The 25,574-nt window shown below is 55.8% G+C and overlaps 1 protein-coding gene across 1 annotated transcript in view; it reads left to right on the top strand.

Annotated features, from left to right (window-relative positions):
• The first annotated feature begins 229 nt into the window (after positions 1 to 229).
• SLIT1 (slit guidance ligand 1) overlaps positions 230 to 25,574 on the top strand; it is a 61,332-nt gene continuing 35,987 nt past the window's right edge. The window contains 5 exon segments of the mRNA XM_039554001.1: positions 230 to 248; positions 251 to 431; positions 12,578 to 12,649; positions 12,936 to 13,007; positions 13,659 to 13,730. Of these exon segments, the coding sequence (XP_039409935.1) occupies positions 230 to 248; positions 251 to 431; positions 12,578 to 12,649; positions 12,936 to 13,007; positions 13,659 to 13,730 (416 nt within the window).

Genomic DNA, 25,574 nt, shown 5'->3' with positions numbered 1-25,574 from the left:
GAGGGGCGCGGGTGGTGGCGGGGGGGCCCGTCGGGGCGGGGAGGGCGGGAGGGAGGAGCCAGCGCGGGGGCTGAGCCTGGGCTGCGGGATGGGGCGGCAGTGAGGGTGGGCGGGTGTGCGCCGACGGGGCTCTCGCCCCGCAGCCGAGCCGAGCCGCGCGGAGCCCAGCCTCGCTCCGCTCCCCGGTGATGCGCAGCGGCCGCAGCGCCTGACCCTACTGCCCGCTGCCATGGCGGCCCCGACCCCCGGGGGCCCGGGGGGGTCCCGGCGGGGCTGCGGGCCGCCGCCTGGCTGCTGGTGTGCGCCGCGCTGTGCCGGGGCCGCGCCGCCGCCTGCCCGCCGCTGTGCGCCTGCAGCGGCACCACGGTGGACTGCCACGGCTCGGCCCTGCGCGCCGTGCCCCGGAGCATCCCCCGCGGCACCGAGCGCCTGTGAGTACCGCCGGGCTTTGTCCGCCGCCGGTGGGCGTGCGGCGGGCCAGGGTGCGGGAGCCCGGCGGGGCGCCGGGGCCGGGGGCTTGTCCGAGAGTGCGTGTCCAAAAGCGCGTGGGGAGCGAGTGCCCCGCGGGGCCGCGTGGGCAAGAACCCCGCGGGGGAGCGGAACGCGCTCGGGAGCCTGTCAGGAGTGTGTGCGGGAGCCCGTCAGGGGACGCGTGTGCAAGAGGCTGTCCGTGGCGGGGGTGTGCAGCAGCCCGTGTGGGATGTGTGCAAGTGCCCACCGTGTCTGTTCAGGGCAGTACGTGTGCAAATGCCCGCGGGGCCACGGTCGGCCGCCCAAAAGGTGCGTGTGCGAGAACCTGGTGGGGTGGGTGATGTGCGGTGTCCCGCTACGCCCGGGGGTTGTGTGTCTGTAAGTTCCCGTCCGGGGGATACGTGTGGAAGAGCCTGTTGGGTGAGTTTACGTGCATTATCCCCTTCCTGGGGGGGGTGCAATAGCCCGTTGAGGTGGAGAGCAGTGCGTGTGTGAGAGAGCCTGCTGGGGCAGGGTGTGTGTGTGACCCTTTCTCTGTGTGAGGTTCGTGCAAGGGGTCCGGCATGTCCAAGGACCCGCGTGTGCCAGTGTTTGTGCAAGCCTGCGGAGCGGGTTGGGATTAGAGCTGTGCCCGAGGGAGTGGGCTGCTCCGGGGGGCATTTGCGCTGGGGCAGCCCAGAATGGACTGCGCCTGTGGGTCCGCGAGCCGCATAGCACCCCCCGGCAGGTGTGTGGCCACCCCTGCCGGGACTTGTCAGAGGGTAGCTACACAACCAGAGAGGTTCTCTGAGGGCTTCTGTCACCCCAAGCCCCTACCTGTGCTGGGCACCCCTTTGTCCCCAGGAAGCTCTCTTGGGAGTGCCGCACATCATGCTAGGATCAGTTCCCATTCCCCCAGCTCCCCTTGAGACTCCCCCACGGTGTGACCAGCCTTCCGCCGTGCTGATCACCCATCGTGAGCCAGGCAGCTCACCCATCCTCTCCAGTCCCCTGTGCCTGCACTTCACTGCTCATCAAATCCCTTGCCACGTCCTCAGGAGTGCGGGGAGGTGTCCCTGGCTCTCTGAGCTGGGCCCCGCTAAGGAAGGCTTTTCTCTCACAGTCATGGTCCAGCCGGCTGTGTGGGTGCTGTGTCACCTGCTGAGCTCCCCTGAGCAGGAGGGGTGCCTCTGCTGCTGTGCCTGGCTGGGCAGGTCTCCCTGCCCGGGGTTCTGTGGCTGCACGGGGTCCCCACCCAGGGAGAGCAGCATGAGCTGAACGTGTCCAACCTGCTGCTGGCAGCAGGTTCCTGGCATGCAGGAACCCCGTCCCGGCCAGAGAGCAGGGCTGTCCCCAGCCTGTACCCTCTACTCAGTAGCAGCAGGTGCCCCATCCCAGTAGCTGCAGTAGAGCATAGTGGCACAGTAGCTGTCTGGCCCTGGCCCTGGGGCCAGGCTGCTCCCACATCCTCCTTGCAGTGCAGGGAAGTGTTGAGCTGCTGCCTCCTTGGGCAGGAGAGCTGCAGGATATGTTCTAGGGCTCCTAGCTCCTGGCCCTGTGCTGTGCTGTTTGCAGCTCCTGAACTGTGACTGTGCCCTTTGCCTAGAGATGGGCAGAGACCCTGCAGGCAAGGACTGCATGCAGGGACTGCAGACAGCCTGGCAGCTGCCAGGGCTGCACCCAGCGTGCAGCGTCAAGAGCTCTGCAGGATACCACTTTAGAGGAGTTTTCTTTTCTCCCACCATAATTATCCTCATACAAATTATTATTACCCAGCACGGCAACCAGGCTGCTGTGAGTTGCCATCCCATAGACCCAGTTTATGAGGTCTGAGACAGGATCCCCCCTTCCCTCTGTGTCCAGGGCAGGGGGGAGGTTTATGCATAGCCTGCACTAGCCCTTTCTGCCTCTCAGGGAGCTTAATGGGGTCCTTGGCATCAGCTCTCCATGCACCTAGGTGCAGGGTCCTGGGGGAGAGTTGGCCTTCAGTCCCCACCTCTGCCCGCTGGGCAGGTGCTCAGCACTGCTTAAATGAGGCAATGCTGGAGTGAGCTAATGGAGGATGCCCTTGCTGGGTGTCCCTCTCCTGCCCTGGCAGGGCATCTCTCCCCCTCTGGCGGTGGGTCCTGTTGCTGTCTCTCGTTCTGCCTCCACTGACCTGGTCCTCCATGTCTGTTGCCATTCAGCAGCATTGGGTTTTCTGGATTTTAATGCAGCTGGCGATGCCGGATCTTCTGGCTGGACTGAGCTAGACATGCTTGCTCTCTCGTGGGTGTTGTCTGCTGGATAACTACTTCCTGCTGTTTTGCACACCCTTGCAGGTGCTTGAGGATGTCTGTGCAGAGCAGGTCTATCTCCTAGCAGTGAAATCCTGCTGTAACAGCTCCTAAGTGAGTTTCAATTCCCTGTAAGCAGGCTGCAACCTTGCAGTCTCCAACTTCTCAGTGTTTGATGGAGCAAGGTCTGCTATCAGCCGCAGGGGAGTCTGCAGCAGGGCCTGTGCTCAGGACTTGCTCTCTCCAGAGACCAGCTCTCTGTGGGAAGTCATCAACCTCTTACCAGTGCCCTCCACTGCCTTCCTCTTTTCCTAAGCCCTGAGATGCACAGTGTGAGTGAGGCCAACCTCACCATGCACCCCACAGTGCCAGTGAGCAGTGGTGTCCCTGCCACTGAATTTCTCTCCTGTTGCGTGCCAGTGTGGGGTTTGGAGCCTCCAGGCTTTCTCCAGCCTCCCACCTGGCTGAGCCCCACGGTGGCATGGGTCAAGCCCCTGGACAGGGCAGCACTGCTGCTGGCACTGCCATAGTGGGGACTCAGTCAGCAGCATTCTGCAGCGAGGTTTGAGCTCCATTGCTTTTGAAATACACCCTTTTCCTTTGAAGAAGAGGGAATTACTTGCCTTTGAGAGTCACTGCAACTTTGGAGAATCATGGGCTGGGGAAAAATTGTCTCATCTTCTGCTTCACAGTTTGCCCTGTGATACCTTCCTGGTGGGTGCCATGCTGTTGGTAGAGACTAAGGGCTGCAGACATGTCTAAGATGGACCATGAGTGATGGTTGCATGGGGGGGACAGGACCCCTCCCCCTTGTGCCAGGGCACAGCACATTGCTCCCTAAGTGCCTTTTAGTCTGCAACCCAACATAAATGGGGGTTGTGCACCTGCCCTCTGACTGCATCGGGGCTGAGCAAGGCGGGAAGCAGCAAAGTCTCTGGGCACTTTGCACAGATGCCTGTGCTTCCGCCTACACCTCTGGCAAGCACAACAGAGGCTTGAAGGCTTTGTAGGCAGGATGGGGTGATAATCCTCCAGCACTACAGTGTTATCTGCTTCCAGGAGTCCCTCAGGCCTCAGCCACCAGAGAAGAGTTGTGGGAGAAGGTCACAGTTCCCTTCCCCATTTGCTTGCTTTTCTTTCTTTCTTCCTTTGACAGTGTCTCTGAAGAGCAGGCTGCCCTGTTGGGGAGGTGGATCACTCTCCCCACACCAGCAGGATCAGTGCAAATTTGCCACTGTCAAATGGCAGCTTCCAGCCCAGCTCTTTGCTTGTATGGGATGACTTGACTGTGATGGCGTCACACTCTCCTGCTATTTAAGTTTTTGGCTGACAGCTGAGAATTGCCCCACTTGCCCCTTTTGCCTCATCTCCCATGAGCTGAACATCCCCCATCTCACTGTGGGCTGTGTAGTGTCCCTCCCTGCATGTGGGAGGCAGCAGAGCTGGGTTTGGAGGTCCCCATCACTGCACGCCTCTTGGCTCTGGCTTTTCCCCTCCAGGGTCCCTGGTCTCAGCATTTCATGGGGCTTCTGTTTGCCTGGTTCTCAAAGTTGGGGGTTTGCCTGTGCTGAAATGGGCCCCATGCAGCCTGCCATCCCTCTGTCTGCTTTGGTGGAGGGAAGGGGTGCTGAGCTACAGCCTTTGGGTGTGAGAGCACCACGCCAGGGCAGCTGCACCTGAAGCACACTTGCATACTGCCCAACCATCCTCTGCCACAATTCTGGCAGCAAGCTCTTGATCAGAGCATGTTCAATACATTCACCTGCATCTACCTCTCACCAGTTAATCAAAATGTCTTGCAGCAGCCAGGCTGGTGTATGGAAGCAACACTCCTGCATTCCACACCGGTTGTTGGGCTGCTTCTCCTTTCAGGGGCTTTGAGGAGTGCTCATTCTTAGGAAGCACCTTGAGGAAGTCAACCTCTCCCTTCCCTGAAGTGCCCGGGCAAGTTCTCACTGAGCAGTCTGGTTGCAGAGGGTCTGCACAGGCTCTGCAGAGCTCTGGGGCAGGATGCAGGACCGTTGTCCAGCCAGGGCAGTGCTTGGCTGGCCCTGCAGCCCTCAGCTCTCAGGAGAGCCAGTGCTGGGCACTGGGAGGATGCAGGCTGGCTTGGGAAGGTAGCCTGCCCAGCCCACTGCAGTGGCTTCCTTGGGAGCCTTCCTGGACAGAGGAAATTTGCAATTCTATTCCAATTTCTCCCTTCAGCTACGTCCAAGGCAGATGCTGTCTATATATTGCCATGGTAACGCTGCGTTCTCACTCTCTATGGAATTGCATGCTGGAAAAATATTAGTTTAAAAAACTATGTCGTGTTTGTATTGACTGAAGTCGAGGCTGATAGTGGAGGATCTATTGTCCCCTGGTTGGAAAAAGTCACCAGTAACAGGCAATAAAGCCAGGCAGATTGGCCTCTGGTGACCACTTCTCACCTCACACAACAATTGCTTCCCTATAAACCCTTCCCTGGCTCTGTTTTATTGCATCTTTTAAAACAGATATTTTTGCCTTAAATGTGCTGCCACTTTGGTCCTCCAGAGTGATGCATTGTGCTAACAGCAATTCCTTGCTGCTGAGGTGGGAGCAAGGAAGGGGAATTGTTTCCAGTTTTAATTATGGGTCTCTCATGTGCACCTTCAAATGCCATTGCTGCTGTGCCCAGAGCCTGCAGCCCCAGGGTGAGCTGGGCATGGTGGCCACGGTGCCGGTGCAGGGCAGCACACACAGAAACAGTCCAGTTACAGAAACAGACCCATTACAGGACGTGCATTTGCTTTGAGTTTCATTCTCTCCTACTTCATTGTTTCCTATCAAAACTCCGGCTGGCAGAAGAGTGAGGCAGCTATAAAAGGTAAAGGATGCACGAGGGACCATCACAGGGCAGCAGAACCTGCAGCCTGGGGGAACAGAAGGGATTTGGGGTACCACCAGGGTGGTGTGGGCAGGGAAAGGGTGTCCTGTCCAGGGAAAGGTGTACAAGCCCATGACCTCCCACTGAAGAGGGGCTTTTCCTGTATCCTTGCACTGATTTGCTCTCTGGCAACCTGGTGCAGGAGAGTAGTGGAGCAGGACGTGCATGTGGGCAGCTGAGGGAGTCTGTCTTTGTCTTGCTTCTGAGTCCTTCATGGTTCCCTGCCCACTCCAGAGGTACTTAGTGCTGCGGACGCGTCCTCTTGATCTTTATTGCTACTGAAATAACCCTTCATAAAACCTGAGAGGCAAGGAGATGTTTCTATGTGTGTTTTGCTGAAAAGCAGTAAAAAACACAGTTGTGCGTTAGCAAATGGCCTCATCCCAGGGGACGTCAGACCCAGATCACTGCTCCCTGGCAGGCTTCCAGTGCGAGTAGCTCCAAGGCCAGCTCCAGCAGCTGGCCCCTGTCCCCACTCAAGGGACAGCCAGGGATGGCAGTGGCAGGAATGGTAAGGGGAGCAGAGGTTTTCCTGCTGTACATCACCAGGATGCAATTAGCAATGTGAGCAGTAAGGATAGTTTTCAGCCGGGTCCTTGGGATTGTGGTACTGCTGGAAGTGAGAAGGAAATGAGGTGGGATGGAGGAGACCTTTGCATGGTGTTGGTGTGGGGTTGGTCCAAGGCTGTCCCCTCAGGAATCATCTGCTACATTCAGGCTCTGAGGCTGTGCTGACTGTCTGCTTCCCTGGCATGCATTTTGGATGCACTCGCTGCTCAAAATAGCAGAGGCAAGTGTCCTATGGGGGAGAGAGGCTGCTAGAGGAGGAAGATCAGAAAAAGGGAAGATTAATTTTTAAAGCGATGCAGCCAAGGAGCAGCCCTGGGCACCAAGACTGAGAGAGATGCAAGCTCCTGGCCCTGGATATTTCTTGGTTGGAGGAAGCTCTACATCCCAAATGGGATGCTTCAGGAGGCCCATCTGCTCTGGGATTGAGGAGGCACCTGTAACTGAGCAGCTGAGGTGCACTTGTCCTCCCATCCCTGCTGTGAGCAGCTCCAGGATGGATGAGCCAAAGAGGTTTTGCTGAGGAAGATGTAAAGTGGAACTTAATCTGATGAGTGGTAGGATGAAGCCTGAGGGCTGGGCAGCCTCCCCTGCCCTGGGAAGCAGAGAAGCTACAGAGCAGCTCCTCACCAGGCCACTCAGCACAGCATAAAAAGCCAAATTTTGGGGGTATCCAGGAAAATCTGTTCTCTTGGCTGAGTCTCAGTTTTCACATTTGTGGAACAGAAATGACCTGCTGCTTTTTCTCTCTCCCCCTGGGGTTCAGGGAGGTTATTTATTTATTTTTAACCTGAAGGTAATACACCACAATGCTGCGTGAGCGTAAAGCATTCCCTGCCTGCGAGCAGCTAATGGCTGTGGCATGAAAACCCCAGAGAGAAGTTAGGAGAACAGAAAGCCTTCCGGATCCTCACTGTTACTTGCATGATCGATGCTGTTTGTAATGCTTAAAGATCTGTCGTGATGCTAACCTGCTGTACTATCTCGTAAAAGCTTACAGAGCCTCCTGTGCTCTGGGGCCAGCGCTGTGCTTGGGGCTGGGCAGTGATTCTGAGATGAGCCCAAACGGCACTTCTGGGGCTCTGCCTGTTGGGCACCTGCAGGCAGCTGGTAGGGGCGGTGCTGGCAAGGTGTTCACCCTGTGAATGAGACCCCTAAAGGGTCTTCGATGTAGCCCTTGGGCACCTTTGCTCTTCTTGAGGGGTCTGGTCAGAACAGGCATGGGATGGGAAAGGACAAGAAGGTGCTGAGCCCCCTGTGCAGCTATATCAGCCCAGGACGTGTGTGACCAGTGTCCCCTCCCTGAGCAGCACCCTGTAACTCCCTGGTACCTTGGAGGGGATGGAGTTAGCACCCAGCCATGCCCACATGGGCTCCAGGGAGCTGGTGAATGTGGTGCCAGTGCTGGAGGGGACCAGCTCTCCCAGGACTGGGAAGGGCTCTGCTCCACCTTTCCTTGTTTGAGCAGCTCAGTGAGCCTGTGCTGGGGCTCAGTTACATTCCAGCAGCCGGGTGAAATCTTGAGAAGACTTGAAAAATGCAATAAAAGTGTAGGATGAAAGGTTGCAGCTGGCTCTGCCCCCCAGTGCTGAGCACAGGGGTCAGTCTGGAGTCAAAGCCTCATCCGTGTTCCCATTAGCAGTCTGTGTGATGGGACACGAGTTGCTTATGACAGTTGCAGATGCCACCAGGCTGGGAGAGATGCAAGAGGGCAGGAGAATGGGCTGAGATTTCAGAGCGGGCTTGGTGAATGGGAGGAATGAGCTGACAGAAAGGAAGGTGTTGCCTGGGGACTAGAGGAAAGTGCTTGGTGGGAGGGAATGACCAACAGCACAGATGTGGAATGGGAGCAGGAACAGAGTGGGTCCTGCCCCTTCAAGTCAGAGAGGCCCTGAGGGAGAGCTGTGCCCTTAGGACTGGGGGATTGGTGGGGAGAAGTGGGCTGGGAAAGAGGCCTGCACAGGCAAGAGAGCAGCTAGGTCTCTGCACCGTGGTGGCCTGGCCAGGCAGAGACGGGGTTCATCTGCTGTGGGAGAGGCTCAGGTCAGAGTTTTGGGAATGTCCTTGAGGCAGGAGCAGTGACATGCTGGAATAAGGCACAGGGTAGTTTCAGTCCCTGTCCTTGAAGGAGCAGTGTGTGCATCTGCCTGGATTGATGGAGGGTGGCAGAGGTACTGCTGTGGGGTGCGTGACCTTCCAGCCTTCATTTCTCTGCTTCCCTGATTATTATCTGGCACTGCCGGCTCCAGCTGGGGTCAAGGCTCTGGGATGAGGGCTCTGGAGCTGCTGGGAGGGGAGCCATGCCCTTGGGAGCAGGTGCTCTGAGGCAAGGGCAGGAACAGCAGAGCAGTGGAGACCTTCGAGGGAGGGACACATCTCATGGACAATACAAGTACCAGCCTCACCAGGCACCAGGGCAGGAGTGGCCCTTGCAGCAGGCACCACAGGAGCGTGGATCCATCTCCACCAGCCCCTGCAGTCACTGCCCAGAGCTGTGGGCACCTGCTCTGTGCTGGCACTGATGGGCTGGGGCACATTTTGCCACTGGTGGGTGCCAATGCAGGAATTCATCTCACAGGCTTTTCCTCTGCATTCTTAAAAGCAGGATTCTGGGGAGCAGAGCAGTTAGGATTTCTGCCTCAGCAGGAGAGCAGAGCTGAGCTGAGCTGCAAGGACAGGAGTCACATGTGTGCTGAATAGCTGATGCCTTGCAATGGAGTAGGGATAGTGGGATTGCGCTGTCTGCTCCTTCACGCTCCTGATAAATCAGTGCCCAGGGAAATATCATTCATGTTGGCTGTATTTAATAAATTAACTCTCAGCATTTGTGCTCTCTGAGGTTGTTACTGAGTTAGTGTAGCTGCAAACCCTGCAAAGGGAAAAGACACATCGGACCCCCTGGGAATGGATAAGCCATCCAAAGCTAGAAACCAAATATAAACCCAGACTATGCAAATCCAGTCTAACAAACCCTGCTGCAGCACAGACATCCCATCTGGGAGTGGGATGATCCACAAGCAATGTAGCAAAGGGACTGATTGTTTTAATGACTTTCCTCTACCCAGGGAGAAATGGGAGGGGGGTTTCTGAAACTTGAGCGTTGCAAATGAAAATTCGCCGCCTCTCCAGCAGCAGTGTGAGATTTGGAGTGCTGGGGGGAGAGAGGAAGGCAGCCAAAATGAACTTGAGGATGCTTTCTGGTGTTAAATCCTTTGAATTAGTGAGGAAAGAGCACACCCTGTGTTTTTGCTTTCAAGTCACAGTCCAGAAATACAACCAATCTGCTGGGCAGTTCCCCAGACACATCAGTCCTTATTGAAGCTCTGCTGTGTGGAGCAGGGCAGAGTGTTTTGCTTCACTAGGAAAGGGCATGGAGGCAGTGGGTGAGCAGCTGAGCAGCAGGGATCTGGCTTTCTGGGCACTGCAGACTGTAATTTATCTCCATGAGGAACTGAAGGGGGTTCAGAGGGGAAAAAATGTCATGAAGTTAAATGGCAGTGTTGCCTCGGCATCCTTACAAATAGGCTTTACCTGCTGTTCGTTCCCATCTTGGTTGCAAAGGCCATCATTTACCTGAACAAAGGCATGGAGGGATGCTGGGAGCAGTTGTCAGGGAGCACACAGAGCCAGTCCCTGAGGGAGCGGGACTGTCAAGGGGCCCTGAGACACAGCCCCACTGCTGAAGTACCCCAAGGATGCTCAGTGAGCATGCAGGGAGTGGAGGCTAGGGTGGACTGTGTGGGCAGCAGTCCTGCCTGTGCCTCCTGGTGCTGCAGTCTTTGGGCTGCACTGTCCCAGAAGATGCCTGGGAGAGAGGGCAGAGCCTGGTTTTGGCATGTGCGGGGACTGGCCATGTCTAGTCTGTGGCTCTTTGGTGTTTCTGCATGTTTCCATGCTGCTTTGCCTGTGCTCTGCCTCTGGCTAAGGCTCTGGGATGCTGGTGCTCTGAGGACAGCACCTCCTTGGGCTTTGCAGGCTGAGATGTGAGTCCTGGCTGTCAGGTCGGGCAGTTCTAAGTCAAGCCTCTTTGCTCTATCTCTCTGCAGTACCGGAGATGTCTCGACTCCCAGTTACACGTTGTATCCAGAGTAATGTTAGGCATGTTTAAAGGAAGGTGCCATGGGAGTCCTGCTGGGAACCCTCCCTCACCAGGAACTCGAATGGGTGCCATCACCTCCAGCGTGGCCCTGGGGGTCTTCCAGGCAATCTTCTTTGCCAAGGAACCTTTAGGGCATTTGGAAAAAACCACTCCTGAAGCTGTGATTTCTCCCTGGCCTTAGCTGACTCCAGGGTTTCGGTCCAGCGGGAGGTGGCCACACAACTGCACATACCAAACGACCCTCTTTGCGGTGACAAATGTCCCTAAAACGTGTGACACACCCCAGTGCTTCATGCCTGGGACTTACAGCCTGACTGACCGTGGCTTTTGCTCCCACTGAGAGGGTCAGGACCTTCTGGTTTGGAGGCCCATCCCCGGCAGCCTGCTGTGCTCTCTTCGTGCTGGCCGTGCTGGGAGCCGGGGGAGTCGTGGGGCTGCAGAGCCCGAGTGTGGGTTTCAGTTTAATCGCTGGGGCTGAGGAACCTCTATTCATTCCCGCTTGCATTCATCTGTGTCCTAGTAACGGTGCTCTCCCAACCTCCTTCCCAACACAGGCACACACGGCTGGATAATGGCAGGAGCCCGGCAATCTCGGCGCTGAATAGCGCTGTAATTACGGGGCTATAATGGCGAGCTGGAACTCATTAGCCATTATCAGCCGTTTCAGCAGGACAATGACAGCACCCCGGGGTGCGCGGCTGCGCTGGCTGCACCCGGTGGCCCTACACGCTGCTCGGCGGCCCCGAGGCCAGCCTGCCGCTGACCTTGGCCCCTCGCATGGCTGCAGAGCCCGGTGGAGGGAAGCTTTGGCTCTAGATGGGAATGATGGACTGTGTATTCAGCCAGTCGTGTGACATGAGACATTCCTGCTCCCTGGTCCTGCTGTCAGGGCTCAGGAAGTTACAGACCCGCCGTGGTCCAGCCCAAGCACCCCAACCTGCTCCACGGTGGGACTCTCCTGCCTTTCCTTCCCTGGCTCCAGCAGCTCATGCTTCACTTGACTGCCTTCCCCTCCTGTAGGTTGCTTGTTTTCCTCTTGATTTCTGTGTTTGTGTTCAGTGCAGGCAGTGGGTCTCCAGCATGGGAGCCCTCCCTGGGCCATGTGTTCGCGTAGGCATCTTCCATCTCCAGCACGTGCCTTGGGCAGGCTGGCCTCATGGGCAAGAAGCAAACACTGCCATGCTTCATGATGCCAATCAGGGAGACTCTCTCCTGCAATAGGGGGCTGCGCCAAGATCCCCAGCTCTGCAGACCGTGTGTCCCAGGGCTGATGGTCCTGCTTTTCCTACAGTAATCACACCCTGTAATGCGGAAAGGCACTGCAAAGCTGAGTGTGAGGTGCAAATCTCTGCAGCTCCTGGCTTGATGTATTTTAAAGCAGGATAATCCTAGCAGGAGCATGCTGGAGAGCATGGCTGAGGAGAGCTGGGGAAGGTGTAGCCAGCAGGCTGCAAGCAAAGGCCCTCCCACGTGCATGTCCAGCAGTGGGACATACGTTCTTGTGGTGCTCAGCAGAGCCTGGGCAGGACTGAGGCCGTGGGGTGGGTGTAGGTACCCTGTATTTCCACCAGCAGGATGAGCAAGGAGGGGCAGCATCTCCTTTCTGGCTGGATTGCTTGTCCCTGTGCTCAACCCAGGGCTTTTGAATGAGAGAGTGATGCCACAAAGAAGCTTGTCCTGTGCAAGCTGTCTCTTGGCAGGTGAAACTTGAGTGTGGCTTATTCTCCAGGTAGAAGGTGTGACATGGCTGTGCACCAAAGCGGTTGTGATGCACGGGTAATGGCAGGAGCCATTATCATGTAAGTGTCACACGTGTGTCTTGCAGCTGGGTGTTTGGAGGGATCCTGCTGTTCTGGGGACTTACGCTTGTTTCTTGTTACCCCTGCCTTCTGTAAATAACTCTGTGTGTTTGGGATGACCCTCCCAGGTGTTTGCTGCATTTGCAGAATGCAAATGGGGTGACGTGCATCCCAAGGAGGGCATCTGGCATGGGAACAGAGAGGAGCCAGACAGTCCCTGCCTCTTGTTGCCTTATGGCCCATGAAAGATGCCAGCTTACAGACCCATGGCGAGCCAGACTTCTGTGTGCCCAGCACTGGTGGCCATTGAGGATGAGGGTCCTCTCTGGAACCAGGGGCCACTCCTGGTGAGGGAATTGCACCAGCCACTGCTGTCCTTTGGGCCCTGCCTGCTGTTTCTGGCGAGGTACAGGGGAGGCCCAGTGCCTGGCCACCTCCTGAGTGCTTCCATGCTAATTTCTTCCTCTTCTCTCTGCAGGGAGCTCAACGGCAACAACATAACGCGAATCAACAAGAATGACTTTGCTGGGCTGAAGCAGCTCCGTGTCCTGTGAGTTCCTGATGAGGGGCCAGCTGTCCCCACCTTGCTGGATATTGTGCTTGGCTTGTGGCCCCTCCTGGGGCTACTAGAGTTGCTCAGCCTCTTTCTGTGGGCTTCAGCCAGCAGGGCTGGAGGGTATTGTGTTGGGCTGAGAGTGGTGGGCTTCCAGCTGGGAGAGAGTAGGAAGAGTCTGGGGTGTGTTGAGGGGATAGTGGGAGTGAGGTGCCCTGGGTCAAAAGAAGTAATGGGGCACTGGGGACGACTTTTCCAGAAAGCTGACCCCTTCTCTCTGCAGGCAGCTGATGGAAAACCAGATCAGCATGGTGGAGCGTGGGGCATTCGATGACATGAAGGAGCTTGAGCGGCTGTGAGTGCCTGGTCATGGAGGGGGGGTTGGTGAGGGGCCACTGGATTTAGTTGCAGAGAGCATCCTTTCCTTTTTTTCCTTAAACCCTAATGTATCGGTGCTGCCTCACTTCAAACAGCTTCTCTTTGGCATGGCAGTGGTGTTTTACAGTGTGGGAAGCAAACCTATTTCTGTTTCTATAGATCTTAGAGTCCTTTCTGATGCTTTTGAGGTGAGGAGCAGGTTAAACACAAATGACTTTTGCTGTGTCAGCTGTGTCCTGTGTGTTAGCGAGGGAGCTGTAAGTTCTGGTCCAGTACTCAGTAAAATAGCTCAGCAGTTTAAAAATCCCAAGCTGCTCGAGCAAATATGAGGAGCTGATCGAGCAGCAGGTTAAGAGAGCAGTTAAGCAGCAGTCAGCAGTTAACAGCTTGGAGTCCTCTCTGCATGTAATTACAACATTGTGAGTAGGTCTATTAGTGCCCCATTTGTTGTCCCTGCCTGGGACTGTGGTGAGCAGGATGGGGCTGTCCTTGCCAGGTGGGATGCTCTGCTCTGTTGGCCTCTCTGAGTGAGCCAAAGCACCCAGCTGTGGCTGATGCACCCAGCTGGGTTGCAGGTGGGGTCATTGCTTTGTCCCCCAAACCCTGACCCTTTCTTCTTTCCCTGCAGACGGCTGAACCGCAACCAGCTGCACACCCTGCCCGAGCTTCTCTTCCAGAACAACCAGGCGCTGTCGCGGCTGTAAGTACTCTCTGTGATCACCAGGCTCCCCTGCCCAGCAGTGGTGTGGGCTTGCTTGGGGGGCTGCCATGGGGTTTGGAGGGGCACTGATGTCCTAGGAGGGTGCTGCTCCTGGGGGGGTTGTGCTGATGGTTACTGGTATGTTGTCCCAATGAAGGCTCGGCACGTGGCAGGGGAACGAACCCTGTTTGTGTGACCTGAGCATGCAGCAAGGTGGGAAATGGGCTGTGACTTGCAGAAGACCTGAGACCGGCAGTGTTAAAGATGTCCTTGTAACACATGGGGATGTGGGATGAGGTGCTGGCAGTCTGGGCTGGGTCTGGCATTGCAGAGTTGGGCTGTGCCTGCACAGTGTCAGGTGCAGAGGTGCTGTGAGCCCCTCAGCCTCCTCCCTGGATCCTCCCTGGATCACGGGCTTTGGAGCAGGGTTCCCTTACACACTAGCCCAGGTTGTCATGAAAGGAGGGTGAAAAAGGGTGTCCCTAAGGGGGTCATGGCCTGCCCAGAGACCTCCATGGGGCACAGAGAGCCCCACAGCCCTGCTCAAGAGCTGCCTTTCTGTAGGTGTCTGGAGAAGGAGGGGGAAGCCCTGCCGGGGGCAGACCCTGCCCTTCATGCCTGCTGCCCCCTCCCTGCATTGCTCTACCTGTCCCTATCCCTGCCTGTCCCTCTGCACCTGCAGAAACAACTTCAGGGACTGTCTCTTGCTGTGCAAGCCCCAGCTCCACAGATCTCTCTGCTCCTCCTCCCTCTGTGCAGCAGCAGGCTGCCTGGGGAGGGTTTTGATAAATATTCTCCTTTCCATATTGGCTTTCCCTTGCCTGGGGCTGTTTTGCTCAGGCAATGGTGCTTTCAGCAGTGCCAGCATTGTTCAAACAAAGTGTTTACAGGCTCTCAGCTACGTCAGGCACCACAGACATTGGGAAGGGTGATGTGAGGAGGAGAGGGTGCGTGCCAGACTGGGGCTGGGTGCTCTCCATCACTCAGAGAGGCAGCTTATACCCTGTGGATTGGGGTGGTAGTAGCTGGGACATGAGCTTTCTGCGTGCTGCGTCTCCATCGATCAGCTGTGACATGAGGATGCCAGGTCCCTGCTGGGGCAGGGCAGGAATGGATGAAATAACTAAATGGGCCGAGACATTCCCAGGACAGGCATGGCCGTGTTGGGGCCAGGCAGCTCTGCCTGTGCAGGCAGGCTGTGGCTGAGCCGTTTTCTTCCAACAGTGCCAGGGAGTCAGTCCCAGAGTCCAGCCTGAGGTGTGTAATGAAGGGTTAAAATGCTGTGTGGGTTGCCAGCATGGGATGTGTGAAGTGGTGGACAGGTGCCAAAGATGGGCCTAGGTAATGGCAGCTGATAGCACAGGCGTTCAATTAATTATCAAATGGCATTTGTTGAGCTCAGCTGTGCCATATCGTGGCGCCAGCAAGGGCCCATCCTCCTCTAGCCGCCCATTGCATAACAGAAACACGGGCAAGTGAATTATTGTACAAATATTAATGTTTCCTTTTTAATCCTCTCTAGATTTTAATACCAGGCTCTTTCAACAATCAAACCCTAACAATTCATTGTGGAGATGCAGAAGAGCAGCGTGTGTGTCGCCTACACATGCAGTGTGCCCCCTACACAGCTGCCTGGCTCGTGTGGAGCCAGGACTATGCCACAGTGTGCAGGGGGCTGTACATACCAGCGTGGGTGTAAGAGGGCTGTGCAAGATGCTCCTTGCAGCCACCTCATCATGTTCAGGTGCATTTCAGCCTCTTCCTGTTGTTTTACTGCTTCCTGCAATGTGGTGGTTATTTCAAACCTATTCCCTCCCACCCTGTCTTGAAGTTGTTTTCTGGGCATTTCTGCCATGGCAAACTGCCTGCATACCAGCACCTGGAGCTTCTCTTGTTCAATATGGGGCTATGTGCACGGGCTCAGATTTTGCAGCTCCTCGACTATAGCTGGTGCCATGTCTTGGGGAGCTTTGGTGCATGCTTGGAGCAGAGAGTCCCTGTGATGAGCTGTGGGACTGGGGACAGGGGACACACTGAGCCACCCACCACCCTCCTGCAGCACATTGCCCCACACACATTAGTGACGGTAGGGGAGGGCTGCTGGGGTCTGCCCAGACAGCACATCAGGAGCCAGTGTCCTGGCAGATCCTCGAGTTCTGCATCTGTGCAACAGAGCCCTGTGTGCTGGAGGACCTGCTGCTCTCTCTCCGTGAGGCTGCCTGTTGCTGAGGTGCTCAGGGATGTTTCGAGGGGATGGTGGGGCAAGGGGTGCCCTGGGTGGCTTGTCCAGACACACATGCTGGTTTAGCAGGAGGTGGGGTCTGGACCAGTGCTAGTCCAGCCAGTGCAGAAGGTCATAAGGACACTCTTAAATTGCTGCAAACCCAGGTCAGGCTACAGGGATATGAGTCAGTGGGGAACAGGTTTAAGCTAAATTGAAATCAGCTCTCCTTGAACGAAATTGGAGCCTCCCCACTGGGCTTTGCACTTGTTTAACTGCTGAAATGGATCTGGGGTGGCCCCACTGCTCAGGGCCCCCTCCCTGCCCAGAAATGGGCTGGGACCTGTGCTGGACTAGGAAGAGGAGGCCCTTACCAGCACCACTTTCTTGCAAATCCTGATCTCCAGACCACTTCCAGCAAACAGGCTGGAAACAAAGCCTCCCCTTGACCTGCCCACTGCAGGTGGCAGCCACCCATGGCATGCTTCTCCAGTTCTGGAGTCCCTGCTAGGTCCTCATGTCTTCACACCATTGTACTGAGAGGTCTTGGATTAGCAAAAACTGGCTGACTGAGTCAGGCTGAGATCTGTTCAGTTGGGAAATGAGCTGTCAGGTGGCAGCTGAAGCAGAAGGCCAGGGTTGGATGCAGGAACTGGTGGGGGTTGCTTAGATGGGCCCTTGGGTGCTGGCCTGGATGCTCCAACCTCTTCTAGACACAGTCTTGATGCATCTTTTTCAGCACATCAGTAACACAGAAGATGAAGGCAAGTCTGTTGAATTAGGGGTATGTGATACCCATACAGCAGTTTCCCACTGTATCTTTCTCACTGAACCTGATGAAAATTTTTCAGGAGCACAAGAGGAGTCCCTCAGGTCAGGATGGAGAGCTCTTTGTCCACCTCCTGAGTGTCAGAGCCTAATCCACGTTGGTGGTACTTTGTGGTCTCCCAGCCCGGCTCAAGCTACAATTAGTTACACGGAACTTGGCTGTAAAGAGCATTTGTGCATCGGGATAATGGAAAGGGTTGGAGTTAAACCTGATCCGTCGGGGCTTAAATAAACTGGGGAATGGCAGGAAAGGGCCAACGGAAAGCAAACCTCAAATGAGGGCATGGGGGAGGTGAGACGCCTGGAGAGGAATGTTTTCCCCTTGGAATTTGGGAATATTGAGCTGACGCCTGCCCAGAGCCCATTTCAGTCTGAGATAGTGTGGGGGGGTCCTTGGCAGTGGGGCCAGAGGCAGGGGGACTCCCCGCATGGCCTCCTTTATTTATGTCCCCCGCAATGAGTGGATAACTCATTCAGCAGTCGTGGTGGCTGGAAATGGTGCTGATCTGAGGTTTCGCTGGAGAGCGCCTGACCTCAGTGACCCGTTCTCAAACTGGGTTTAATTAAACTGTCAGCACTGGACGGAAGAACAAAGCTTTGTGGGCTGGGGGGGGGGGGAGGCAGGGTCCCCCAGCAGCTCACTGGGGAAGAGCACATCTCCTGCGAAGTAGAGAGCTGATAAAAAATAGATCTTTCCTTCCACTGAGGATTACCCAGGCAAGAAGGTGACTTCTTCTATTGCAGTGCCCAGTGTTGGTCCCCAGTGCACTGCAGCTGTACACATCTTGGCTCAGCAATGGTGCTCCAGTACAGTCCTGATGCACACCAGGAGCCAAGGGGATGCTGATAGACCTTCCTTCACCAACTCTCCCAAGCTGGCAGGAGTTGGGGTTTTTTTGGGTTTCCCAACAGCTCCCAACAGAAAAAGCATGCAGAGTTTCTCTCTGCTCCCTTGGGAAGAATGGGGGAAGGATGAGAAAGGAGTTTTGTAGCACTCTCTCCCTCCTCTGCTCACCTCCCCTTAAAACCTCCTCCTGAAGCTGTTTCTAAGCCCATTTGGGGGTTCTGGATGGGAGATGCGAGGAGGAGACAGGAGTCTGGAATGGCTGCAGCAGCAGGGTGAGGACAGAAATGCTGCGGGCGCATCATCAGGGAGGCAAAGACGTGGGCTGTTGAAATGTGCTAAAGGCAGCCAGGATGGCTATAAATAAATAGTTTTCTCCGAGGGAAGCCGAGCTGATGCGAGGGAGGAGAGGAGCAGTGGGTGCTTGGCTGAGAGGAGCTCTGGGGAGTTGCTCCGTCAGGGGAGTCACAATCCTGGATGGATGTATCCCCATGGGAGTGGCTGCCCAGTGGCTTCCCTCAACGAAAGCTGCAGTAGCTGCTCCTTGCTCAGGCAGAGTGGGAGCTGAGAGAGGGTGAGCAGAGAGTACGGGGAAAAAAGTCTTGTCTCCAGAAGGAGAGAGATTTAGGACATGGGCCGCAGACTGTCAGTTTCCGTCGGACCCATGCCAGCAAAAATGGTGAAGGAGATGGTGCCACATTGTAGCTGGCAGCCGAGCCCAGGGGGAAGGGCTGCCGTGCTGCTCTCAGTCTGTAAGGGCAGGGGCTCCCTGGAAACAGCATTAACATCTCAATCAGGGCTGGTGACTTTCTGAGCCGGGGACATGTGAAATGTTGTAGGAGCTGGGGGGATTGTCACGCTCCTGTGAGACTCTTCTCCTGCAGCCAGTGCCTGCAGAGGAGTAGCGATGCTCTACGACTGCCTCTGCCTGGGAGCTGACAGAGGGACCAGGGGCTGGTCCAGGCCCACTCTGGACCCAGGGGTATTTAAATGGATGATGGAGTTTGAAGCCGAGTGGCAGAGAGCACCACAGCTGGGTGTGCTGCCTGGGTAGGAGAGATGATATTATGGCGAGCTCTGGGGCAGGTTCCTCGCACCACCCCTGCATTTGGCTAAACCCAGCCCTAATTGCCTTTAGAAAAGCAGGCAGAGAAAAATGGAGGGCTGCTAAATAACTTGAGAAAATGCAAATGACATCCTTCAAGCAGGAGAGGATCACAACCACGCCGGAGGAAGCTGTGAGCTGAGTAGTAGCAAAACAGGGTGACAAGTGAAAAAGGAGCTGTCAGAGAAAGGAATAACAAAACAGGCCCCGCTCGGATGGGGCTGGCTGCGCGTGGGAGGTGTTGCTTGTGAGACTGTACTAGTGACCGTTCCTCTTCGGGCTGCACCAGGAAAACCCCGGATAGGGAAGGCAGAGATGGAGAAAAAAATGAGTGCTTGGTGAGGGCTGGATAAAGGAGCGGTCCCGTGCCCCCACAATGGGCAGTCATGCTGGTGCCAGGTGGGAGGTGTGGGTGCCAGGTGGGGATGCTCTCTAGGGAATGCGTGTGCCACAGCTTTGCTCCCTCCCAGTGGGGGGGACTTGCCTGAGCCCTGTTTTCAATTTAGTGGGGGATTTTCAGTGCCTGCCTGCCTGTTGGGTCCCTGGAAATGTTGTCACTGTGGTGGGCTGGCTCTGGCTGTGCCCTGGCTCTCCTGTGCCAGACACCCGCCCCCACCTCCCACGGTCACTCCTGTTGGGGCTTTGCTTGAGGTTCACTTCCTCCAGCAAGGTTTTGTGCTGCTTCTGGAGCTCGGCAAGTGCCCAGGAGCCCACAGCCGCTGCGTGGGAAGGAGCCTGTGGGCACAGCATTGTGTTTTCATCTTCCCGTGCTGGAGCAGGGTTGCTTTGGCTCCCTGGACACGTGCCCCTTTGCTCTTTGCACAGATGTGTGTGTGCTGACATTCTGTGCAGAGGCCTGCTGTCCAAGAGCAAAGCGCCAAGGTCAGAGCAGGGAGCGGCTTTCCCAGAGCAAACCTTCCTGCTTCCCCTTCCCCAGCATCCTTCATTTTGTCCCAGCTCCCCCTCTAGCAGTGTCCCCCTCCCCTTGCCGGGTGAGGGCCAAGTGTTCCCGCTGTCACCATGCCCATGTTTTGGACTCCGGGTGCCGTACCCCATCGTGCTCCCCAACAAAGCTCCTTCTGTTGGGGACAGAGCAGGGCTGGGGGGGCCAGGCTGGGATGTGTCCCCCCGAATACCAATGAGGAGGGGCAGCATGTTTACCCCTGTGGCTGGGGGGAGGGGGGAGATGCGGGGTCTGTATGCTGCAAGACACCCCCCCACACCAGCCGATGGGAGGGGGAAGGGAGGCCTCTCTGCAGCCCCCGGGAACAAAGAGTCAGTGTGGCTCGTGACAGCTCTAAGGAAACGAAGGGAAACAAATGTGCCACTAATAGGTGGGGAGGTTACCTAGGGAAGGATGCTGCCAGGCGGGCGGGCGGCCAGCCCCCTCCCCGGCAGGCTGCCAGGCGCTGAGGGACTGCTCCTGGCACCCCCAGCCTTGGCGGGGCTCAGGGGGCTACAGAAGGGCCAAGCTGAGGCAGGCTGGCACATCCTTGTGCTGTTGGCCCCTGGGGAGAGCATCCTTACAGATACCTCTGGGGTATTGTACTGGGTGAGCCTGCTGGGAAGGAGCACCCTAGTGCAGGGAGCTGCTCACTGCCTGCTGCTCTCCCCCTTCTTCCTCCATCATTAATGTGCCACAGATCTCAGCTTTTTGGGATGGGGGGACAATAAGACTCCCTGGGTGATTCTGAGTGCAGACAACCTGAAAGCCTCATGAATTAAACACATTTTTAAGATCCCTTTATATTTAAGCATTTCCATAAGCATTTTGGGACTTGACCCACTGTCTCTAGAGGCACAGGAGAGCTGGGGTGAGGGTAGCAACCATGCCCCAACCTGCAAATGAGCAGCCTCCCCCTTTGCTTCCCACCAGCCTGGGCCCCGTCCCACTGGGGTGCTGGTGCAACCCCTGCACAGGCACACCCTGGCTCTGTTCTGTGCCATTATCCTGCCAGCGAGCCGGGGCTGCCAGGCATGGGCATTGCCAGACGGCTGCCTGGAGATAATCTGCCCCATTCCCTCCATGCACCCCGTCGTGCTCCTGACTCACGGCCGGCTCCAGTTTTCTGGCTGTTGAGACGCTTCCAAGGTTTCCCTGGCAATGCACATGGTCAAGCCCCACTCCTGGGGCTCTCTCCTTGAGCCACTGGTTCTGCTGGGCTCACCCTCAGTCTCGCTTTGGGCACAGGCTTGGATTTGGCTTTTGTAATGTCATTAAAGCAGAGGGGGCTGAGTCTGTGGTGAGGTGCAGCTTCCAGCCCCCTGCCCCTTTCAGCAAAGTCCCCCCCTCCATGTGGCATCGTGCAGAACGTCCCTGTCCAGCTTCCCAGTGGTGCACTGGCAAATGGGAATTTGCAACTCATGGGAAAAAGCAATGAAAAATCAGATCTTCCTAAAGCTGAGCAGCAGTGCTAATTACACAGCTATTAAAACACTGGAATTATTTATTCCCTCTCTGCCTCACAGCTCATTGCCTGCATTGTCCCACATTCAGCCTTTGGCCACCTTTGGTCCGCTGAAAGAGTTAAAAGAGCACTTGGAGGAGCTGATGCCTTTGTCCATACATTTTGAGCACAGAATAAAGGCATTTCCTTCCTCCTGTTTTCACAGCTCAAATAGTAGAAGGGTTCAAAGTAATATTAAAGAGTTGTGAACAGAATTAGCCTCTGGTAATTTGAGTTCCAGAATGTGGAAGAAAAAAGTCTTATGCAGTGATTTGAGGCTGAGTTATAACTTGGTACCACTGCACGTGTATCCCACAGATGTGTGAATGTGCAGAGCCAGGTAATTAACCTGTGATTGCTGGTTGATCCTCCCTCGGGTGGGTGCTGGAACCCCTCATCTCTTGTGCTGGAACTGCCATGAAAATGAGCTGTCAGCAGTTTCCAGCACTGCTTCCAACAGGGTGCCTGTGCCGTGTTCTTTCTCTTCTGCTCCCAAGGGACCTGTGGTGCTTTTGGCATTGGTGTGGACCACACAGCCTGCAACCCCGACACCAGCAGGGGTGGGCTTGGTGGGCTCCAACTTCTTGCCCAAGCAGGCTGCCTGGAGCACTGGGATGCTTTATCCAGTGCTGTAGGTGGGTGAAGTTCCCTGTGCTAAAGTGCCATAAGGGCCAAGCAGGTGAATGTAAGTGGGGAAGATGCCCCTTCAAACACCTGGGGGGTTTCCCGGTGCAGCAGGGCTCCTAGGCACTGCCAAGGGGAAGGAAGCTGTACCCTGCCTGCAGGGACGGGCTGAGGCTGTTCTGGTTTGGTGAGTCCATTTCCCTGTGTGTGCCGATTGACATCCACGTGCAAGGGAACCCTGCTGGCAGCATGTTGGGGATGGGTTTGAGGAGGTGGGGATTCACTTTCCAGATTCTCATCTGTGTTAAATTAATTATCATCTCAGGCTTATCCTCACTTAACCAGCGAGGCACAGACATCTGTGGTTGGGACTCCCACTGCCCTGCCAGAGCTAAGAAGAGCATGGATTAGGGGGTCTTACCAGCTGCCTTCCCTGTCCATGGTTGTTGCACCCCCCTTTGCCCACAGAGGCTTTCATCTTCATTTGTGCCTGTATTTCCCTTCAGGATAGGAAAAGCTGGATTAATTTTTACTGCTCCCAAGGGAGCTGTTGGTAACTGAAGACATCCCACTGTCTTGTTTTCTCTAAACTGGGAGGCAGGAAATGGCAGGGATGGTTTAAAATGGTTTACAATGGTTTCCTCACCTATCCTTCTCCCGGTCTGGTCCTTGCTGCCCCTCCAGTGGGGGATGGCTTTTGAGGCAGAGCTGCTTGAAGAGAAATAAAGTGGCACAGACTTTTTGCAGGCACTGGGACTGGAAGAGAGAGGTTTCCCTGGGAGGTACAGCTGGAAAGAGCTTGACCATCCTCTTGAGTGTTTGGGAAAATGGTAATTTTGGGATTCTACAGAGGAGGAGCGAGAGATGTTAGCTATGTTGCATGGACAGAGTATTAACTGTGGAAAGCACTTCCTGGAGCTGGGAAGTTCTCCACCCCCGGACCCCTCCCATGGCAGAACTGGGAGAGGGACCTGGGAATTCCAACCCTGTGTTTCCCCGCACCTTCCCATCCCTGGTATGACACTCAAAGGGACTTCTGTCCACCTAGGAGCCTCACAGATGCGTGGGTGCTTCATCCCCTCCACTTTCCCCATCTAGGATGTTTTTTCCCAGGGGGCGCCTTTGTCCAGTCGCTATGTGACACAGACTCACAGTGGCAAAAGGGGCCTGGAGATGAGGGTTGGAGTTGACCTCATCATGGCACCCTTTTGGGATATTTGCCTGGGATCTGGTGATTCTTCTTGCCATGGACCAACACATACTCAGCTGTGTGTTTTGCTGGGTATGGGCCGGTCCGAGGCAAGAATGGTGGAAATGCAAAATGGGTGTGGGTTGGGGGGTAGGTATTCAACCCCAGGGATACTCCGTGGCAGCTCCTCTCCATTGCACGGCCAGGCTATTACTGCCCAGCAATTAACGCTGGCACTATTAATTACTAATCATAGGGATAAAGTTGGGGCCCTGTAGCAGGAGTGGGGATCTGTGCTTGTGGGGTAAACAGGAGCAAGCGAGTGAGGAGCAAGCAAGGGGGCTGGCTGCATTCCCAGGACTCGGCGGTGTTTCCAGCTCTTGCTGTCTGTCCGGAGGCATTTCCACCTCCCAGTGCTGTCGTCCCGCTCCAGCTCGCTTGTTCTCCTCCCCACGGGCTCAGCATGTTGCTCATTCCTGCATCCTACGATTTCACAGCATCCCTGCAGCCGGGTGCTAATGAGATTAGACCCAAGCTTTAAGATGTCTCTCTCTGTCCTTTGCCATCCAATTACACAGCCTGCATGGTATCTGATTGCCTGCGAGAGGGGAGGACTGGGGCTGGCTGGGATGGGAGGATGCAGCTGGTCTTTCTGGGTATCAGCCCCGCCGTGCCGAGTGGTTTTCTTTCTTTTCTTTTCTTTCTTTCTTTCTTTTTTTTTTTTTTCATTCTCCCCTTGGCTTTGAGCTGCTTCGTTTGGCTTTTTCATCGCTTCTCGATGTGGCGGCTGGGCAGAATTTGTTTAAATTAACTGCTTGAATGGCAGCGTTTGTGTGTGTTGGTGGGGGGGAGCGCAGACAGCACCAGAATGGATGAGGGGGATTAAAGGTGCCTAATGGGTTCCAGATGGGCATCCTGGACTGGGAAACACCCCCACAACCCCAACCCCAGGCAGGGGCCGCTGGTAAGGAGCTTGGGGCTGGGAGCCGGGATGTACCAGCGGGCAGCTGCCTGGTTCTGCTGCGGCAGGGCAGCTGCTCCAAGCATGAGCCCATGGGACTGGGGTGCTCTGAGGCTCCCCGGATTCTGTGACTGCCCAGTCGTGCCCGGGGTGAGCAGGCAGATGCACCACAGGAAGCACCTTCCCTGGCTGGCCTGCAGCATGGGGTGCAGAAGGCTCACTCTCCCTGCCGCTGGCTCTGGGGATGTGGGGCTGGGGACAACCACTTTGTGTGCAAGTCCAGCTTTCAGAGGTGCCTCAGCTTGATCATTAGCTGACATTGCAAATACAGCCCACTGGGACAGCACCACTGGCACAGCAGTTTCTGCTCTGCAGTCTTGGTTGCAATGAGGAATGATAATATTTAGTCTTTGTTGTCCTCCCCCTGGGCTTTAGAGTAGCTTGGGACGCTTGCTCAGTCCAACATCCACCACTGCAGATGTCAGCATATTTTTTTGTATTTACAGACAGAAAACTGAGTCACAGAGACAGAAACTAAATTGCCTGTGTGGCCCTGCCAGTTGCATTTCCCAGATCTGTAGGGGTTAGAGATGTGGTGACAGCCCTGCCCATCTCTCCAGGGGCTGTGCCTCCCACCAATGGCCAGATTTCTCCTCCAGACCTGCTACATGGTGCCAGAGCTGTGTGTTCACAGCCTGTCTGGTGGCAGAGCCTTGATTGGAAGCATGTCAGTCTCAAATGAGATGAAGAGTGTGGAAGTGAAGGGCTGCTGGGGATTGGTGTCACTGGCGGGAACCTCAAGGTCATTGCTTTTGAGTTTTATTAATGGCTGAAAGCGGGAGGAGGACACAAGCTGTGGCACAGTCATCTACTGGGAATATCACCTGTGCCATAGGTCAGCACATCATTTTGTGGGAGATTTTAGCTTTTTAGGGGGAGCAGGGCTACAGAAGAGGCCAGGTTTAATGGAAGCAAGCATCACACAGAACCTTTTCCAACTGAAAGCTGGCAAAGCCCTGGTCCTGGTGGGAACGAGCCCACTCACACTGAAACAGCTTTTTGTGAAGGCAGTGGTTTGCTCTGGTGTGTCCTGCTGCATCCAAGCAGATGGCTGAGCCAGGGAATGAGGCAAGGCTCAGGAGGGAGACCCACAGCCACCCTCCCCATCCATGAGGGAGGTGGCAGAGGAGGGTCCTGGCTGGGTCTCACAGGGACACATAGGGCAGTTGGGAAGTGCTGGCCGACCTCCATCACCTGCTGACCCTTGACCAACGCTCTGTTGGCCAGCCCTCCCAGCCCATCCTTGGCCCCACATTCCCCCCACTCGGCTCTTGTTTCCTTCCACAAATATTGAGAAAATAAATAGCACAGCCAAAAGGGGACATCCCTGCATCCCTCCACACACAGCTGCCTCTGCAGGGAGCCACACCGGTGGTGACCCTGCATTCCTCAGTCTGAGGGTTAACTGAGAGAAAGCAAATATTGGCTTCTCCTGGGGCTGCTCCAGCCTGTGCCTGTGGCCAGGGCTGTCTCTTGCCTAAGGAAAGGGATTCGTAGGGCCGGCAGGTCCCCATCTCTGACAGGGGTGGTTGCACAAACATGGCTCTTCACCCGGGTAGCTCAAA

The sequence above is a fragment of the Corvus cornix genome, chromosome 6, assembly GCF_000738735.6.
Source record: "Corvus cornix cornix isolate S_Up_H32 chromosome 6, ASM73873v5, whole genome shotgun sequence".
NCBI lineage: Eukaryota > Metazoa > Chordata > Aves > Passeriformes > Corvidae > Corvus > Corvus cornix.
This window is presented reverse-complemented; position numbering and strand designations above follow the sequence as displayed.